General features: G+C 53.8%; 8 protein-coding genes across 8 annotated transcripts; 4 read left to right on the top strand and 4 right to left on the bottom strand.

The window, feature by feature from the left end:
- Nucleotides 1-543: 543 nt before the first annotated feature.
- Nucleotides 544-1,178, top strand: PG985_002653 (NADH dehydrogenase (ubiquinone) 1 beta subcomplex 9; the record flags this gene model as incomplete). Its single annotated transcript, XM_066822422.1, has 5 exons — nucleotides 544-566; nucleotides 637-769; nucleotides 893-971; nucleotides 1,040-1,081; nucleotides 1,156-1,178. The coding sequence occupies 5 exons, from the start codon at nucleotides 544-546 to the stop codon at nucleotides 1,176-1,178; spliced, it is 300 nt and encodes a 99-aa protein (XP_066689854.1).
- Nucleotides 1,179-1,721: 543 nt separating this feature from the next.
- On the bottom strand, nucleotides 1,722-2,346 carry PG985_002652 (histone H2A; the record flags this gene model as incomplete). The annotated part of the gene is made up of 3 exons (XM_066822421.1): nucleotides 1,722-1,780; nucleotides 1,844-2,136; nucleotides 2,291-2,346. 3 exons carry the CDS (start codon nucleotides 2,344-2,346, stop codon nucleotides 1,722-1,724), a joined length of 408 nt encoding a protein of 135 aa, XP_066689853.1.
- Nucleotides 2,347-4,774: 2,428 nt separating this feature from the next.
- Nucleotides 4,775-5,392, top strand: PG985_002651 (histone H2B; the record flags this gene model as incomplete). The annotated part of the gene is made up of 3 exons (XM_066822420.1): nucleotides 4,775-4,937; nucleotides 5,067-5,138; nucleotides 5,214-5,392. The coding sequence occupies 3 exons, from the start codon at nucleotides 4,775-4,777 to the stop codon at nucleotides 5,390-5,392; spliced, it is 414 nt and encodes a 137-aa protein (XP_066689852.1).
- Nucleotides 5,393-6,040: 648 nt separating this feature from the next.
- Nucleotides 6,041-8,467, bottom strand: PG985_002650 (Protein SQS1; the record flags this gene model as incomplete). Its single annotated transcript, XM_066822419.1, has 3 exons — nucleotides 6,041-6,512; nucleotides 6,577-8,254; nucleotides 8,320-8,467. 3 exons carry the CDS (start codon nucleotides 8,465-8,467, stop codon nucleotides 6,041-6,043), a joined length of 2,298 nt encoding a protein of 765 aa, XP_066689851.1.
- A 1,525-nt stretch (nucleotides 8,468-9,992) lies between these two features.
- PG985_002649 (uncharacterized protein) lies at nucleotides 9,993-11,553 on the top strand (the record flags this gene model as incomplete). Its single annotated transcript, XM_066822418.1, has 4 exons — nucleotides 9,993-10,590; nucleotides 10,655-10,823; nucleotides 10,888-11,013; nucleotides 11,172-11,553. 4 exons carry the CDS (start codon nucleotides 9,993-9,995, stop codon nucleotides 11,551-11,553), a joined length of 1,275 nt encoding a protein of 424 aa, XP_066689850.1.
- Nucleotides 11,554-11,943: 390 nt separating this feature from the next.
- Nucleotides 11,944-13,744, bottom strand: PG985_002648 (uncharacterized protein; the record flags this gene model as incomplete). Its single annotated transcript, XM_066822417.1, has 3 exons — nucleotides 11,944-12,084; nucleotides 12,143-13,562; nucleotides 13,635-13,744. The coding sequence occupies 3 exons, from the start codon at nucleotides 13,742-13,744 to the stop codon at nucleotides 11,944-11,946; spliced, it is 1,671 nt and encodes a 556-aa protein (XP_066689849.1).
- A 1,128-nt stretch (nucleotides 13,745-14,872) lies between these two features.
- Nucleotides 14,873-16,303, top strand: PG985_002647 (uncharacterized protein; the record flags this gene model as incomplete). Its single annotated transcript, XM_066822416.1, has 2 exons — nucleotides 14,873-14,915; nucleotides 14,982-16,303. 2 exons carry the CDS (start codon nucleotides 14,873-14,875, stop codon nucleotides 16,301-16,303), a joined length of 1,365 nt encoding a protein of 454 aa, XP_066689848.1.
- A 277-nt stretch (nucleotides 16,304-16,580) lies between these two features.
- On the bottom strand, nucleotides 16,581-18,554 carry PG985_002646 (Cystathionine gamma-synthase; the record flags this gene model as incomplete). The annotated part of the gene is made up of 3 exons (XM_066822415.1): nucleotides 16,581-18,285; nucleotides 18,344-18,438; nucleotides 18,507-18,554. The coding sequence occupies 3 exons, from the start codon at nucleotides 18,552-18,554 to the stop codon at nucleotides 16,581-16,583; spliced, it is 1,848 nt and encodes a 615-aa protein (XP_066689847.1).
- Nucleotides 18,555-18,932: the final 378 nt, after the last annotated feature.

Raw genomic sequence — 18,932 nt, 5'->3', positions numbered from 1 at the left:
GCAGTCTAGTCTGCTGGCACTGCGTTACTGCACGCAATTCTTTACGGTCCAAAACGGTGGGCGGTGCCACGGTGGGCAACGTCGGTGCTCGCTCTCAGAGAGGTACATGGCCAGCTGGGCGTGGTACCTGACCGCCAGCCCGCCAGCTCAGATCCAGTAACGCAGCGGGACCAGAGCTCGAGGCTGACCAATCAAAGGTTGCGGGAACAAAATCAAGCCCAAGTACCAAGCCCCCCCGACAGCTCCCATCTGATTTGTTGCCTCAGGCAGCCAAATCTCCAATTGGCTCAAGCCCACCTCGAGCTTGCAACATTGTGAATCCATCCCCAAGCTGCCAGCCAAACCATCGCGAGTCCGATTGATCGCGGCCACCACGACCACCAGCACACCCCACTCCTTTTTCGCAGGTACCGAGCTCGACGCTGAAGTAAAAGTCCAATCGAGCGCCAGTTCCTCGGCATAGCAACAACGCGTCGTCGAGTCAGGGTTGGCACCGCATAAGAAAGAAGCAAAAGGGCTCTTCACACTTTTTACCTGGCCAACATGTCGACGAGACAGGCCGCTCTGTGAGCTCAATTGCCGCAATTCGATTGCCCACGTATGGAAATGGCTCCTGACCAAGCATTGTGCCCACAGGTCGCTCTACCGACGCTCTCTGAAGCTGTCGCTCGACTGGGCCGTCCACCGGCACTTGTGGCGAGGGCAAGCCCTTTACATCCGATCGCTCTTCGAGGCAAACCGCAACGTCACAGATCCCCGGAAACAAAGGGTACGCCATCATTTTTACTCCCATACCTGGCCACGAGTCACTGGGTCTTTGCTTAGGCCCGTCATCGTGGCAGCCTTGACAGAGACAACAGAACGCTGATAGAACACCCGGTGCATTAAACAGGCATTGCTCACCGAGACGGAGAAGCTGCTGCAGGAGTGGAAGCACCCTGATCCTTACACTCCCCCAACCGCCCCCGGAGGTATGCTCAAATTCTTTGGGCACAGAAAAGCGGCCTGGAGAAATCCCATGCTGACAAGACATACACAGGTTCCAAGTACGAGCGCAATGTGCCAGTGCACTCTACAGCTCGTAAGTATCAGTCTCTACCCTGGGCTCTTCGGCCATGGCGAGTATGAACAAACTGAACTAATATTTTCCCCCAGCTCCGCCGGACTTGAAGTTTTAATCAACTGCGATGGATTGCACAAGAGCAGCAAACTGTACATAGACCTTGTAATCTGCGCATAGATATCACCAAAAGTTGCAACCAACATCACCGGCCCCGATTCATTCGCCAATGTGACCATCTCCCTTGAAACGAACCATATCGCACAATGTCAACAAGTTACGATCAAGTATTAGCAATACAAGCTGAAAGCCTATGCCCCAAGCCAACGCCTTCGACCGATGATACCAACCCAGTCATAGAATAAATCCGAAAGAACAAATCACGCCGCACACATAAGGCCGACGGCCATATACGAAGCCGGAAGGCATTTAAAGGTGCATACGAGTCACTGGCAAAGCAAGAATATCATGAAAGGTGTTTGTTCAGAAAGTTTTCATTTCATGTCCATATCCCTAATGGACGTTTCCCAGACGGATTATGTCTGTAATGTACAACCCATTCGCATAAAAAGCAAACCTTGACCTGCCGTGACCCCGTTGTTCATGAAAAGCGTCCCAAACTGCAAAGCAGAAAACACAGAAAACCAAGCGCGAAACCCAATTACAACTCTTGGCTGCCGGCGTTCTTACCAGGCTTGCCAGTCTTCTTGGGCAGGAGGTCTAGAGGGCAGCGAATTAGTATGGTTGCTGTGGAGTGGAGGTGCGCAGTAGAGAGAAACTTACTTTGGTGAATGTTGGGGAGAACACCACCCTGGGCGATGGTGACGTGGCCGAGGAGCTTGTTCAACTCCTCATCGTTGCGGATGGCGAGCTGAAGATGACGGGGAATGATACGGGTCTTCTTGTTGTCGCGGGCAGCGTTACCGGCCAACTCAAGAATCTCGGCAGCGAGGTACTCGAGAACGGCAGCCAGGTAAACGGGAGCACCGGCACCGACACGCTGAGCGTAGTTGCCCTTGCGGAGCAGACGGTGGACACGACCGACGGGGAAAGCGAGACCAGCCTTGGACGAACGGCTATCGAAGAAGCGACACGTTAGAATTCATGTTGCAGTTTGAAACAGACGCGCCTAGAGCGGGCAACGCGTTCTGATGCGGCCAAGGATGGAGTGCCAGCCGAAGAAGCGTGACCCAAGGGTAGGCAGGCTGAGGAAAACGGGTATTTACTTACGATTGCGCGTTCTTAGAGCCGCTGGCCTTGCCTCCGGACTTGCCGCCTCCAGTCATGGTGATGGATGTAGTTGGGTTGGTGAAAAAGGGAGTTGATTGATGAGTGTCCGTAGACTGAAGATCAAAAAAGATCTTAAGAGTGGTGGTTGAGAGTGGAAGGAGTGGAAAGTGGTGGTTGTTGTTGAGATGAGATGGAGTGGGAAGTATTGGTGAAGTTCAGTGGGGGATAGCTGCTTAAGTACTGGTCGCGTCAAGCAGCCGGATCACGAAATCACCAAAAAGACCAACAAGTGAAAGGGAAGGGGGAAGCTGGGGCCAAGTGGATTGTGGCACTGATCTGAGTTACAAAGCTACAACACCGCCTGGCAGTGGGGCGCCTGATAGCTGGGGCTAGTCTGCTTTAGGCCCAGAAATGGAAATCGCGCGCCTGGGTGTGCTCAGAAAAAAAATAAGGACGCCGAAAAATAACGAAGCCGGGCAAATCAACTGGCCCGGTTGCATCTCCCCACTCTTCAAGGCCAACCTGCAGCAAAAGTGCAGCTGCCTCGTACTGACATGCTTGATGCCTCTGGGAACTGAGCCGATAAACTGCCTGCAGCCATCAAATGCCGCCGTAGGATTGCATTCAAAGTACTAACTAGCCCTGCCGCACTCAACATCCGACCAATGAAATAATTGCATTCCGCTCTACCCAGGTATCCATTCTGGAATTGACACACTACCCTGATCCCACCTGATTCGAATAATAATATTACATAGATAGCGAGGCACCCACCTCATGGAGTCTTTGCCTTTTCCCTCGCTCTTTTCCCACTCCCTGCTGCGTTGTCGCATACGTTCTCCCTCCCCCTGACACGACTTGTTTTCCTCATCGTGTCGGATCAGTCTGGCCGGACCAGATCACTCGATGAATGTCTATCGCCCATCGCCCGCGTCCTGCGTCGAACCCTTTTGCCTTAGGGTTCACCTCTTTCGAACCAGACCGAACTGCTCGGCTGATTGACATCTGCCATGCTGCCCGGATTGCCAAATTCATTTTCTCCCACTAACTAGCAGTTCTGCTCCAGTTTGGCCGATCTGGCTGGGTGATTCGAATCGAGCTGCATTTCTTTTGATGTTTTTGACCCGGTCCTCCTAAGGCCCGAGAGTCATTCAAATCGATCTCTTATTTTTTCTCTTTCTTTTGTCAGGTCAGGTCCTCCTATGGTCCTACGTTTGATTTGATCTCATCCAAGGGCTTATATGCTCTTTGAACCTAAGTTTCTGGACCATTTTGAATGGTGAAAGTTGCCCAAGAGCCACTCAAGGCCTAGGAATGTGCATTTTCGGGGGGTCTGGGTTAAATATTTGGAGTTAAATCCCAAGGTACATCATGAATTACATATAGAATGCATCGGTATAGCATCGGATTCTTGATTTTTTACCTATCTGGGGTCCAGATATGCATGTGATGTACACATCTGGGGTATCAGCCTTGCCAGAAGCCGCTTTTAACACGGCTCCGGGCCGAACTCTGGGGTAAATCTATCAAACATTGGCCCCGGAAACTGCCAGCCGCGGGGCAGATCTGGTGATAGCTTCAGTTTCGTGACCAAAGCGGAAGTCTAGGCGCGGCCGTTGCTGGTAGGGTCATGTGATGTAGGTGGTATAGGATGGAGAAGGCTTACGCAGGTGGGGGCTGCTGGCTCGTCTCTCCACGAAAGAATGTGATCCACCGCCCAGGAGAGACGAGATGGATCAGGCTGTGATGCAGCCTCAGAGCAGTACCTAGATCAAAGATGCGGAAGTGCAGAGGGACTGAATTATTTGATTGGCCGAATTGCTACGACATTAACTCCCGGGCCCAGTTCTTCTTTCCTCATGAAGATGGCGTGTTTCCCTGCGACAGGGGGGGGGGGAGGGAGGAATGGATGGATGATTGATCTCAAGGAATAATGGAAGGGAAGGGAAGGGAAGCTGACGCGCTTCTAACCCGGCAGCAGGGGCCCCGAAAGCGCGTCTTGGTCGTGTCGGTGTCTCTGCCAATAATGCGGTGGGCTGGGATGGGATGGAAAATTGACCAACCAACTAATCGATTAATTCCTGGCACAGCGAACTGCGAGGAAAAAAAGATGGGTACGTACCGGTGTGCGTGCAGGTGGTTGATGGGCTCCATCCAGGGTTGATTTGGGTAGGTGGGGCGTGGGCTTTTGCCTACCTTACCGTCGCGCTGATGGGGGGTGTGTGGCTCTAAAAGCCAGGCCATCTCTGCCTCCCAATTGTGGTGTCAAATCAGTAACCACGCTAGTGTCTTTCGCTGCCAGCTACAAAAGGACCTTCATCCCCCATTCATCCCTCCAATCCACTACTCTTGACTTCCCATCAACCACAACCCATCTTTCCAACCTCACAACAAGCCAGCAAACAGCTTTCGGATTCTCAATCCATTCATCTACACCAACTCACTTCTTTTTCACCCACCAACCCAACCAAAACCAACTTCACCATGCCTCCCAAGGCCGCCGACAAGAAGCCCGCCTCCAAGGCCCCTGCTACCGCTTCCAAGGCTCCCGAGAAGAAGGATGCCGGCAAGAAGACCGCCGCCACTGGCGAGAAGAAGAAGCGCACCAAGACTCGCAAGGAGACCTACTCCTCCTACATCTACAAGGGTATGTTTGCTTTCTCGGATCCCACTTGATCGTTACCTCGACGCGCTTTCTGCTCCAGAATCGCGTCGCGCCCACGTGTCAAATGGGTTCCTCCACCTTTGTAACCTATTTGCTAACGCCCATGCCCAGTCCTGAAGCAGGTCCACCCCGACACCGGTATCTCCAACCGCGCCATGTCTATCCTCAACTCCTTCGTCAACGGTAAGCTTCAACTCCAATTGCGCCACAGCGCGTCTTGTTCAACCAGTATCAGGCTCTAATACATTTCTCTTGCAGACATCTTCGAGCGCGTCGCAACTGAGGCTAGCAAGCTCGCTGCGTACAACAAGAAGTCCACCATCTCTTCCCGAGAGATCCAGACCTCGGTCCGCCTCATCCTTCCCGGTGAGCTGGCCAAGCACGCCGTCTCTGAGGGCACCAAGGCCGTTACCAAGTACTCCTCATCCACGAAATAAGTGGTGCTTGGATTTCTCGGTTTCTGCGGTTGTCTAGGGTGTTTTTTGTCTTGGGTTTGGGATCCTTTTTTACACAGCTTGCTTGGCATCATGATGAGGCTTGGCCAAGGGGTTCAAGCTTCGACACATGGATTCTGATGAATTGACATCGATCTGGAGTCTCAATAATGCGTTACGGATGGCTTTGATTTTCGGAGGCGATTTGCCTCTGCATTACGGTATGGGGTTCTGCGGTTGTACAATACAGATTTCCCGATAGGGTTCCCCGGAATGATACTCAACAATGAACAAACCCTCGCTGTGTCTTTTCTGCCTGTGAAGAAACTTGTCAATGAACGTGCCGCCCCGTGCCAGCTTAAATGTTCCTAATCACACTGTATGCGATCTGATCAGCACCAGCTCGTGTTGGGTTCGAGGGCGCTCACCTCCATTGCCCATGTGGTATTTTGAGTACCTGGTGCTGCCTGGAATATTCGTATTCGTTCTAAGGCATTTTCGTGCAACCCAGATATCGCGGTAGTAATCCATTTATACGACAGAAATATGTGCGTGCACCTGGCCTGTGGGAAATGCCTGGATTCTAGGCAACTTATTTAAGCATGTTTCATGTTAACTGTATAATGCATCTAAATGTTCAAGTCGCCCTATTCAAGATTCGCCTAGGCCAGCCTTGGTCTTCTTGACGACATGTACGATAGGTACCATGATACCCTTGTTGTCCGTCGTACCAAGGGCCATACCCTTGGACCAGCCCATCTTCTCGAGCAGCATCCGGCCCTTGTTGTCAGATGCCAACTCGGAAGCATGTTGGCCAACAACCTCTCCCTCCTTGTAACTGGTAGCAGCATGGCCGCGCTTGACGTTAGGATCCTTGCGGCGAAGAGCCTTGTATTCCTTGACCACTTCGTCGTCGACATCAACTCGGGGATAATAACTTTGGCGTAGGAAGCGAGTAGCAGAGGTGAAGCCACGCTCGTCGTAGCCAACAGTTCCCTTGGTTCGATAAAGCACAGGATAGCGGCCAACACCTTTACCTGCGGACTGAGACTTAACCTTGAGTTGTGCTGCCACCTGGTGAATGCACCGTCGCGAATGTTTATCCAGCGGGGGGAGACTAAGCCTGTATGGTAGTTGGCGATTAACATAACGTGGTGCTAAAGTTAAGGGACGGGGCATGCACTTACTGCTCATCATCACCCAGAATGAACTGCTCCAGCTCGAACACAAGATCGTCCTTGGTCATTCCCCCTGGATACTTGATGCGTGGATCTTCTGGATTTATGTTCTTGCCCAATAGTCCTTGTGCACGAAGGGCCTCGCGCTGTTTCTTCTTCTCCGCCTTCTTCAGACGGTCCCTCTGGAATGTTGCGTTCATCGCATCCTCCAACTCCGAGTCGGAGACATAGGGTACCCGCGAACGTTTGTTATAGTTGTGAAGTGAGGGGCGATGCCAGTCCATCAGGTCAAGCTCATCAAAGGCCTCGGCCATCTTAGAAGCACTTGGGAATTGGCCCTTCTTCTGGATAATCTTGTCCGTTTTCGAAGATCCCTTCTTCTTGCGCCGCGGAGTGGTCTTGGGAGCTATGTTCCAGTCATCTCCGTCGTCGTCGCCAGATCCCGTGCCGTCATAGAGAAAGACCGCATCACCACCAAGTCCCATTTGCTCCTGCTTGGTCAGCATCCGCGCCAGGCGCTCGTCTTGGCCCTGCGAAGCAGCTTGCTGGGCACCTGGACCATCACTGCTATTGGCCTGTTCGTCAGGCTCGTCAAGACTATCCTCGTCCAATAGTCGTTCCGGAAGCCCGTCGCTATCGGTGCCCCCGATATCACGAAGTAAATGGAAAGCATGCGAACCAAGGCCGGGATGTTGATCGAGCTCGTCGTCATCATCGTCTTCATCCTCCTCCATGTTGGCAATGTAGTCGGCAATCATTGCAGCCTCCTCGTCAGAGTGCGTCCCACTTAAAAGTTTTTCAAACCGCTGGTCAACCTCCTTTTCGTTGCTTGGAAGTTGTTCGGTGACGGCAGTCTTGTAAACGTCGACGTCGGCCGTCCTGTATACATCAATATCGGCGCTCGTTGTGGGAGCTTGGTCAGTAGTGGCCTGTATCGTCTCCTCTACCACCTTGATCTCAGTATCAATTTGGCTCAGCGGCATGAAATCACCGTCAGGATTGGGGGTATTAGTAGAGCGCGTGGCCGGCGCTGTAGTATGGCGTGACGGATTGCGACCCTTGAAGAGTATGACTTCTTCGCTAGAGTCCGAGTCGTGAACACTCTCGTCATTTGTTTGGGTGGAAATCTCGGGATATCTCTGTCGTAGTGACTTATCTCCCGCAGTGTCGATGATAAATAAGGGGGGTGATGGCGCAGTAGACGAGTGGGCGTCCGCTGCAGCAATGCACGGGTTTGGGTCCACCTCGTCAGCGCCAGCGCCAGCGCCTGCATCAGCATCAGCATCAGCATCAGCATCAGCATCAGCATCAGCATCAGCATCAGCATCAGCATCAGCATCAGCATCAGCATCAGCATCAGCATCAGCATCAGCATCAGCACCAACGCTAGCACCATTGCGCTCTTCCGCGTCGGCGAGGCTTGCGAAAGCAGTATCACCAGGGTGCAGATCTATTGTCATGGTGTCATCCGGCATGTGGGCCTCGGTAGCAATGGGGGCTACTGGCGGAACCTCTGCTGGGGCAGTCTGCCTGTCCTCGTCCTGCAAGACCTTGAGTTCGTCTGATGGGTTCATATAGCCAGCACTGACAAACTTGACGGGGTTGTATCGCAACTTGCCGTCTTGGGCTGGGCCACCGCGGCGTTTCTGAGCCGTGCTCCTAGCCTCGTCGGCCAGAGTGTGTGGTCCTGGTACGAGTGTAAGTATTGCATGGAGGGTTGATGGCAGAGACCGGCGGGCGGTGAGGGCATACCACGATTAGAAGCTCGGAAGGAGGGCGCATTAGGCCGTATCACATCCAGCAAGGGATCATGTCGAGGGCCACGGCCTCCAGGTCCGGAGGACGGGCCTTGGCCGGGGGACCCTTGAGAGAACTTCTTGGGTGGCTTTCTTCTGGCCATGGTGGCTGATGGCGTAGAGATAGAGCGGGAGGGGATTCAAGGAAGTTGAGAGACCTAGAAGTAGACGTTGCTGTGTCTTTGGGTGATATGGTGCAAATCCAAACCAGACAGGTGATGGGGTGAGTTGTGTGTGTGTGGCGGAAGTTGCAAGCAATAGGTAAGTGCATGTGGGTAGTACACTATCTGATTGGGTCGGATTGTCGAGGCAGGCAGGACTATTCGATTCTGCTTCCACTTTATTTGAATGGAGTGTATGAGTCAACCAACCTGACAGACATGCACGTACCGTACTGCGTAAGGAGTGCTGTCTATCGAACGCCCTTGTTTCCAGTCTAAACCCCCAAGCCACCGGAGAAGGAGCCTCTTGCAAGGAGACCTTGAATGACTTTATCTCTTCCCTTTGAACGAAGTCGCAGGCAGAGGCGGTGGAGTCGATGATGCTATCTAGGTATCAAGTTCTCAAGTTATATCATTTAGCTGTTTATCGATAACGAAATTATCCCCACTGTAAGCAGCTTTTGGAGGGGCATTGCATCCGCCCGCTACCTAACCTACTTACAACCTAAGTACATTATGTACTGTGAGCACGGGCGGCGGCAGCAGCAGCAGCAGCAGGAGGCCATCAGACGCCCGCACTCCATGTCCATGACAAGACATGTACATGCCTTATGCTGCTCTGATCCGATACCCAGTATACTTGATGCGTACATGTATATATATATATATATACATATATATATATATTGCTTATTAACTGGTTAATTTTAGACAAGTCGAGTTTTGCGTATGGATTGCCCCAGATGCCAATCATTGATTCATTGGGCGTGGGATCCACATGGCTGTGCTCCTCGTCGATCTGGCGTCACAAGGCCCCGGCATCCGGCTTCCCCAACTTACCTGGCAGGTGACTGGATTTGAGCGTCGGTCATTGTCCAAGAAACCCAACTTTGCCAAATCGCGATCAAATCTCTGCATCAAACAAATTCCCCATGAGACTGTCGGGACTCTGCAATACTCACAGAGACTCTTCTCTTTTCCTCCCACAGGGTCAAGCTGCCCTGGACAGGAAGGCGTTGAAGGGACACCGCACAAGGCCTCTGTAGTACATCCACCACCACCACCAGCCTTACAGCGGGCAGGTACCTTACTACCTCTGCAAGTAGGTAGGTACCCTCTTACTCTCCTGCTACCTGCGTTGATGATCCGCCCAGCGGTGCCGTAAGTGGCCGCCTCCAGCAAGCTGGTCACCCATCACACCTGCTTCCAACATCTACAAATTGTCCATGCCCACTTGCTCGAAACTGGAGACATCTCCACGCCCTCGCATACTCCAGAACAGAGTCGTATTAAGCGCTGCCATTCCGTATCCTGTCGCCCGGACGACTCTCCGCCCAACTGTACTAAATAACGAGCAACGTCACTTAGGCGGCTTCCCTCCATCCAAGGCATACATACCACTGTCGTCCCCGTCCCTCGATTCCATTTCTCTGGCCATCAACCAGCTTGAAATATATTGATCTCGACTATGGACAGCACTCTGGAAGTTGGACGTCGGATCGTGCAGATGTTTTGGGACCCCGAACCAACCAACGATGTAGTGAAAGACCAACCGGTATGGTGCCTGGGGACGTCTTATCGACTCAACAACAGCCCCAACACAACGAGCAGCGCCAGTGTTCAAAACCAAACCTCCCCCTCCACCTCCACCTCCCCGAACCCGACAGTGCCGCTACCAGCGAATTCCGAGCTGCCTTCAGGCGACGCGGCGGCCGGAAAACCGCCCGTAGAGACCCCCGTCAAGCTCCCCGAGACGCCTCCCTACTCGACATCGAGCAGTCTCGATTCGTCGCTCGCCTACGATGAAGCTCCCTTGGACGGAGGCTGGCCACCCGCGTTTCTCGACGACTTCGAATCCCGCCTATGGATGACGTATCGGTCCGAGTTTGAGCCCATCGCCAAGTCACACGACCCGAAGGCTCTGGCCGCCCTCTCGTTCTCGATGCGCATCAAGGCCCAGCTCTCCGACGCGACAGGCTTTGCCTCGGATAGCGGATGGGGGTGCATGATCAGGTCGGGCCAAAGTTTGCTTGCAAATGCCATGGCCATCCAGCGGCTGGGACGCGGTACGTCACGCCACGTTAGCGCGCAGCATGCAATCATGTGGACGGTGCTGACACGGATTAATAGACTGGCGGACCAAGACTCGAGACGCTGAAGAAAAGGAAATCGTCAAGCTTTTCGCAGACGATGCCAGAGCGCCATATTCCTTGCACAACTTCGTGCGTCATGGCGCTACAGCCTGTGGGAAATACCCGGGCGAATGGTTCGGCCCTTCGGCCACCGCCAGGTGCATCCAGTGCGTGCTTCCCATCCGGGTCTCTCCTGGCAGATCCGATTGCAGCTGACCTGAGAACTGCCAGAGCCTTGACGAACGAGAACGAGTCCAGCCTGCGCGTGTATTCGACGGGCGACGGCCCTGACGTTTATGAGGACAAGTTTATGAAGATTGCGAAGCCCGACGGCGAGACTTTCCACCCCACGGTTGTGTTAGTAGGCACACGACTAGGCATAGATAAGATTACGCCGGTCTATTGGGAGGCACTGGTCGCATCACTACAGATGCCGCAGTCAATAGGAGGGCGGGTGAGTTCAAGAGGAGATGCTATGTTGTACACCTGGTTGTTCGCTAACAGTACTGGTACAGCGGCCGTCCATCGTCTTCTCACTACTTTATCGGGGTTCAAGGACTATACTTCTTCTATCTAGACCCGCACTACACCAGACCCGCTCTACCATACCATGAAGACGCCAGCGACTATACCCGGGAAGAAGTGGATACCTGCCATACGCGCAAACTTCGTCGACTTCACATCAAGGAGATGGACCCTAGCATGCTAATCGGCTTCTTGATCCGGGATGAACAGGATTGGCAAGATTGGAGGCGAAGCGTGAAGCATGTGCAGGGCAAGTCCATCATCCATGTTTCGGATCATGATCCAGTAGCCCAGGCAGGTGAGCAAGACAGCGCTATCAGTCAGGTTGAGGCCATGAGTGATGATGACGAAGACGCGATTGTGAGTTCCTAAGGGCCTCAGAATGATGGTGGTTGCGGGTTGCTTTTGAGGAGAGGGTGTATACGGCGTTGACGTTGGCGTCTGGTTGCTATATTTTCAGGGGAACTGCGTCACATCCAGAATAATCGACATGGATGCTCATGACTGGATAGCCAATCTTAAGATATATCCAATATTACATATAAACAATTTATCTGGGGCCGTCGGGCAATGCTATCGCTATAGGCGATTTCGGATTACTTGTAACTGTCGGGCCCAAGATGACGTGAAGATGAAGCCTGTGAGCCGGTCTCACCCCCTTTCCAAACGTGCTGCGGCGTTCGGCTCGGGACAGAAGTTATACTGAAGAAATTGCGATGATAACTGCCGCACTGTTGGTATCGTCCTGAGCAGGCACAACCCTCAACGCTTCTTCCTGCCTGATTTTGAGGGCTTGCTGGCGGTTTTGATTTGAGATGGTGGTGCCGCATGCCCCGAGTCTTTCAGGTGGGTGAATAATTTTGTTTTGGAGCCAAACGCTTCGTTGCACACCATGCATTGATGCTACAAGGTGACCTGTTAGTTAGAGTTTGGTAGACTGCTGTGTATATCCTGAACTTACTGCTGCTCCTTGCTGCTCTAAAGCAACTTGCTTAGCAGCTTTCTTTTCCCGCTTTGCCCTGGCTTTGCCCAGTTTCTTTGTAGCAGTGGCGGCGGCATCAAGTGACAAATCATCCGCTTGGTTTGACAACCCATTCACTTCATCATCCAGGGGAGCACTAGGCTCCGCACCTGAAGCCAGCCGTTCCTCAACAGCGGCTCTGGGTGCGTAGTCGTCGTCCTCGTCACCTTCGTCACTATTAGTTTCCGGTATTGCCACCGCAGGAGTGTCAGAGGGGGTATCCGTTCCGGGTAGGCCCGATCCTGTTGTGGGCAGTATTTGCAAGTCGTCTGCATCAGTGTCGGCATGCTCTTCGTTATGTTCGCCATCGTCTCCCTCCTCATCCTCCTCGTCCTCCTCAACCTCGTCCGAAATTGGCGCTGCATGCTGGGTGGATGTGGGAGGGGTATCAAGCTCCAACCCAGCATTCTCCTTTTTCATTTCTCTCCGCAACTGCTGCACAGCCTTGATATGTTTCTTGCTTCTCTCATGAGCCTCAAACTGCTTCTCCGTTTTGAAGACCTTGTTGCACACGACACACTCGATGTGCTCAACCTCGGACTCTTCCTCGCTCTCCGTGAACTCGCCTTCGAGCCCGTCATTATCGTCTCGCGATTGTGCCCAGTCGGGGATTACGTACTCGGATATCTTCTCCTGGTACGCCGCCCGCGACCGTGCAGCCTGCGCCGCAGACGCATCTCGTAGGGCTTTCTGCCGCTCTGCCTCGGTCTGCGTGTTGGGTATGTACCGGGGGTCTCGCTTCCGGACGAAGGCCACCATGGACCGCACGGTTTCGTTGAACTCTTGGACCGCATCCTCTCTCGCCTTCTTGTTCTCCTTCTCCATCAAGCGCCGTACTCGACGGTCGGGGGCGTCAGAGAGGCGCCACTTGTCCTTCCAGCTGAAGCTTTTGCGCGTCGCGAAGTTGGACCAGGCGCTATAGAAGGGCTTGGCGATGGCGTCGTAATCGTCGTTGGCCCTCCCGAACGAGGGGTACTCGACAATGGGCAGGCCATCCCACTCGCAAGCCGCGATCTCTTGTTGGGCGAGGGAGTCGAAGGTCTCCTGCAAAATGCCGAAGAAGCCGTCGGGGGCATCGGTGAAGGGGACGGAGGAGTTGAACTTGCGGATCAGGCTATACAGCTCCTCAGTCGTGGTCATGCGCACGTTGTAGTACTCGGGGGTGGCGCCTTCGGCGGCGGGATCGTCGCCGCGCAGGATGGCATCACGGTGCGAGTCGTACCAAGCTCGCTCTTGGGGGTCGGATAAGACCTCGTAGGCAGACTGGACTTCGGCGAACTTCTTGGTGGCGTTTTCGACGTCGCCGTAGTTCCGGTCCGGATGTAGCTCCAGGGCCTTCTTCCTATACGCCTTCTTGATCCTTTAAGGGGCGGCGGCATGTGGTGTCAGTGATGAGCCCGTCTGTTCCTGTCTGGGTGTGTGGGGTGCATACTCGTCGTCTGTGGCAAGCCGATCTACGCCCAGGAGTTCATAGTAATCGACTTTTTTGGGCTCGGCACTGGCAGTTGCCGAGCCTCTCTCGGTGGACGGCCCAGCGCCCATTTCTACGTGGTCTAGGATTTCGATATAACGAAGCGGGCGGTTACAGATCGCGGGGTCGTGAAGTAGATGGACAAAGCGGAATTTCGGAAACAGGTGGGGTAATTCTGCTCATGTGCAATGCCTTATGCGAGAGGTATGTATAGAACGGGGGTACCAATTACCTATAATCAACCACATCATTTTCAATCGTTATTCTGGACAGCAATTATCAGGCAGTACCTTCCAGTAAGTAGTATTGTTAACAACCTTGCATCGAACAAATCAATTTGATATGACGGATGCTGAATCATCGCAATTGTCCACCTACGAGCTCTCCACTATGTACATACAGTACAGTATTCGTGCAGGTACCTAGTTGCTTCCCCCAAGTACCTCAAAACCTTCAGCTGAATCATCAATCAATGTACAAGACGGGCAGTCATACCGTAAGGCGCGGCTTCTTGTTGGCCGCCTCTGACGAAAAAGGAGCTATTTTTCTCAGCCCGGCCTGATGTTTGGATGAGCCATCATTTTTACGGTTGCACCTGCTTAACCCCATGCACGCAATGGCGGCAGTTGACGTTGAATGCTACCTTTTGCTGCACATCCAACCAGTCCAGGCCGGCCTGCCAGACTTTCAGGTGTCCATGGCAGGTGCTCGCGTGAGGGGCTACCCAAACTAAGTAGGATCCATTAGACTGGGATTCGTCCCATTTTTATTTTCCTTCTCGATTTCTCTCTCTCTCTCTCTCTCTGGAAGTTGGAGGTGACCTCGGGGCAGTAAGTACTTGGGTGGCCTAGCAACTGGCAAGTAGGTAGCTGGTTTATGCTCATGGGAAATCCCGTCTTCCATTCTTCCCCTCCGTCTCAGATTCCCACGAGGCCTTCTGCCTTTTGGTCCACCGCTGTTCACTTGATATTCTTACCTACATACATACCTACTAAAAAAAAAAACCAAAAAAAACCTACCTGGCCTTGGACAGAGAAACTCTATATGCCTGTCACCCGCCCCTCGCCTAATCCAGTCTTGATGACATATCTATGGCCTTCCGGAACGAGCCCGCTTTTGCCCCATAGTGGATGAACTCACCGCGCACCCTCTTCCCTGCTACACATCTTCCTCCATACCGCTCCGTCTATGCTATCGCCATGAAGTTCGCACAGGAGTTCAAGAAGGCGCTACAGCGTGAAGGTGGGTTCATATCACTCGAGCGCACTCTCATGCCCAGATCACCCTGTTGACTCCCTGGTTTCCTAGGTTTCCCTCAGCGCTGGATTGATTCCGCCATACCCTATGGCCAGCTGAAGAAGTGCCTGAAGAAGGTCACCCGAGAGCTCGAGACCATCGGCCTTGACAAGGACACACTGGCCCAACTCGCCTCGAGCCAGACATCCGCCGGCGATCTTGGCTTCCACTACGACCTCGACGGGGAACCCTGCAACTCCAAACACTTGCGACCGAGGTTGACCATCTTCGTGCACTTGAAGGATGGCGTCGTCGTCGATGCGAAGCTGTCGCCCGCCACCAGGGATTTTTTGGAAAAGGTGGCGTCAGGAAGGGCCGAGCAGCAAGCACAACTTACCTCAACCCTCGACGTGGACCATGAATCCAGTGCCTCGGATGACAACGATGCGCCGATGAGCGATAACGACTGCCCATCCGCAACATCTTGCCCTGTGCGCCAAGTGGAGATCCCACTGGTCTTTGATGGCGAGTTCTTCGATATACTCCAGAATGATGTCTTTGAGCTCGATACGCTGCAAGGGGAAGAAGCAGAGAGGCTGAAGGGGGAGATAGCAAACCTGGGACGGACCATGACACGGACGACGAGGCCGGCGAACGGGAAGAAGGCTAGAGACGATCTAGCCAGGTGGCGGGAGATTTTCGAACTGTATCTCGACGCACGCATCTTCTTTTCCACGAGAGAATCGGATCACGGGGCAAGAACGGCGGCGCATGCCCTGAAGCAACTGCAATGGTTCCAACAAGAAGTCCTCCAGCGGAAACACGTGCAAAGCCTCAGGCTTTCGGCCAGTCGAGAGGCCTTCACCATGTTTCTGAACCTGAATGCCATGCTGCTGCAGAACCTCAAGTTCCAAGAGATCAACCAGCTTGCCGTGACAAAGATCCTCAAAAAGTTCGACAAGCGGACCTCGCTCGGCGTGGCCAAGACTTTCCCCGTGGCCGTCCATTCGGAGCGACTGTTGGCCGGCAGCGTGGCCCGGGATCTATGTGCCCAAGTATCCAGTGAGGTCATCGCTACCGTCCCACAGCTCGACGACTACCTGTGCCCCATCTGTTTTGCCGTGGCATACTGGCCCATCCGACTGCAGTGTGAGCATGTCTTCTGCAGCCGCTGCCTGGTCAAGATGCAGCGGAAGAGCGAGAGGTTCTGCCCCCTGTGCCGCGGGGATGTCGTCATGCGTGCTGGCCTGGACAATTTCGACAAGGCGCGTGCGGCGTTTCTGCGAGAATACTTCCCCAAAGAGGTCAAGGAGAAGGTGAAAGCCAACGAGCTAGAGCGTGGCAAGGAGATTTTCGGACCGGACTATACAGACGGTCCTTGTTGCGTCATGTAGTATGATGGGAAGCAAGGGTGCTGCTTGGCGATACAACAATAGTCTTAATCGATGGAGACCAGGTATAAGTTCAGCGAGGCGCTGTTCAGGATGGAGGCTTTTTTTCGTTTCAGGCAACAAGAGATACCCCGAATGTGCTACACATTCAGCGCTTCACACTAGCAATGTCCGATTTGCATTTTGCATGTGTTTTATTTTATTCATGTCTGCTTCTTACTACTGGCCAGGCAGCTCGGGGCCGCATAGTTGATATGCCACCTACGTGATCGATCATGCGCTACTTTGCTTCCGCTGTTACCTCTTCAGTCGCCTTCAACGCTTTAGTAAATACCGACTTCAACAACTCTGTCTCTTCTAGTCCCACGCTGACACGCACAAGGCTCGGGTCAACGCCGTAGCTGGCTGCCCAGTCCAACTCCTGGTAATGGGCCAGGAGGACGTAGGGTGAGGTGAGCGTAAAGTTGGTGCCGAGGCTGGGCCCCTTTGCCGTGTCGAGGGCGTCGTAGAAGGCGATGGCCTGTTCCTGGTTCTTGAGCGTACACGACAGGAGACCGCCGTAGCCGCCATGGGGTGTCTTGCATGCCTCGTAGTTGGGCCTCGAGTCGTTAAACTTGGGGTAGTAGACGTTCAGCACATTCGGGTGCGCTATCAGCACCTCACATATAGCCTCGGCGTTGGTGTTGACCCGGTCGATTCTCGTTTTGAAGTCGCGACTGTTGCGCTCCATGAACATGACATCCTCTGCCCAGTAGTTCCTCTCCTCGAAAGTCTCGTCCAGGACCTGCTTGAGGGAGCCGTAGTATCTACTACCGGGGTTCAACACCAGACCTCCGCCCATGACATTGCAGTCGCCCGAAAAGATCTTGGTCAGACTGCTCACGACGATGTCGGCATACGGCAGAACATTGACGTTGACAAAGGTGCCGATGGTCTCGTCTATGACGACAGCAAAGTCGTACTCGTCTGCCAACCTGCGTATCCTGATGAGATCGGGGCAGGCAAGCAGGGGGTTGCCAGGGAATTCGCAGAACAGGGCGAGAAACCTGGTGCCACTCTTCAGTTGCTCTTCCAGGTTGTCCAAGTCAGCGGCGGATGCGCGCCCGTAGAAGACAGCGCCCGGGCCGAATTTCTGGAGGATCTTGAGTGTGTCGACGTATGGAAACCCGAAGTTGATGCTTTGCTGAGGCTCCCGAGCCTTCAGGAGGGTCTGGTGCGCCGTGAAGATGGCATTCATGCCGCAGGGGGTTAGATAGATGTCGTCTTCCCGGAAGTTGTTGACCCCGCGGGCTGTGGAGTCCATCATCGGAAGCTTGGTCGTCAAGTCGACATCTCCCGACAAAACACCGGCGATGCGGCGTCTGATGGCGGACTTGGCGTTGCTGACGTATGACAGGTCCAGATTGCGGCCGAAGCGTTCTTCAAGAAAACGGGAGCTTTCAATCGTTTCAGTGTCGCTCCCTTGGGTGGGCGATCCGTTCTTCTCGCCAGCCTGACTTGCTGTTATAGGTTGGTTGTTGCCGCTGGTGGCGTCGATGGAAGCAGGACGCTGATAGCGGCGCGGGCCGCGGAAGACTTTGGCGTTGGGGAGGCCTGGGGATCGTGGCGCCTGGGAGGGCTCGGCGGGAACCAGCAGGCCATCCCGGAGCAGACCGTGGCAGAACTCGGCCCGTCTGCTCGAGACGCCATCGCCCGAGTGCTGCCAATACTGCTTGGCGATAGGGAAAGCATCGGGCACAAAAAAGACGGCAGAGATGGACGGTGCGATGCTCCGTAAGACTGGCGGTACCGAGGCAGTGGCGCTCAAGACCAGGTCTACGATCTGGAGGGTTGTTTGCAGCTCCCTCGGGGCCTTTTCTTGGATGAAGCTGTGACAACGCTGGGCTGTCCTCCTGGTGGGGAACAGCATGGCCTGCTGCTGGGGCTGGCCGAAGCGTGATACGATGTCGCTAGCCAGAGCCTGGATGCTCCTGTGAATGAAGAACCTGGGAGTACGAGGTGAGCTACAGGCACTATGCAGACGTGGGCTTGGGCTTGTTGTACCTTGGGTAACCAGTGACCATCTTGTCGACGACCCATTGCTGCCCTTCCTCGTATCCCACATTTGACTTCCATGTTGGCAACGAGACACTTACGGCCTATAGCAAAGGTTAGAGCAAGCGGGTAGACCACGTCGGCCCTGTGCTGTGGCAAGAATACGACTTACATGGGCCGTGTCCGAAGGGATAGACTCGCCGATATCAAAGGACGGCATCCTCGCGGGTCTGGACTCTGCTGGGAATATGGCCAGGTCCCGAGCGAAGAAAGGAAGCACGCAACAGGAGCGGGCGTTGCAGAGTTGGGCGGGGCGTGAAAGTAGTGAACCTACCAAGCAGCCTGCCTTGGTTGTTTTGTTTTGTTTGGGTGGGAACAACTGGTTTGCTGGGACGCAATTGTCGATGGTTTTCACGTGTGCAAGTATGTAGTCTGGCAGACCCGAAGCATCAATTGGCTCGTCCCCCCAATTGATCCAATGCTTTTTCATATATAGGTAGGTAGTAGGTAGGTAGTAGTAGTACCGGCAGTATGTCCAGTCACACACCCAGTCCAATTCAAGGGCCTGGTAGAAAGGTTTAGCGTCAATCGCCGCCGG

This window comes from Apiospora marii (assembly GCF_038362585.1).
Source record: "Apiospora marii strain CBS 49790 chromosome Unknown utg000002l_segment0_segment0, whole genome shotgun sequence".
Lineage (NCBI taxonomy): Eukaryota > Fungi > Ascomycota > Sordariomycetes > Amphisphaeriales > Apiosporaceae > Apiospora > Apiospora marii.
Note: the sequence above shows the minus strand (reverse complement) of the source record. Positions and strands in the feature narration are given on the sequence as shown.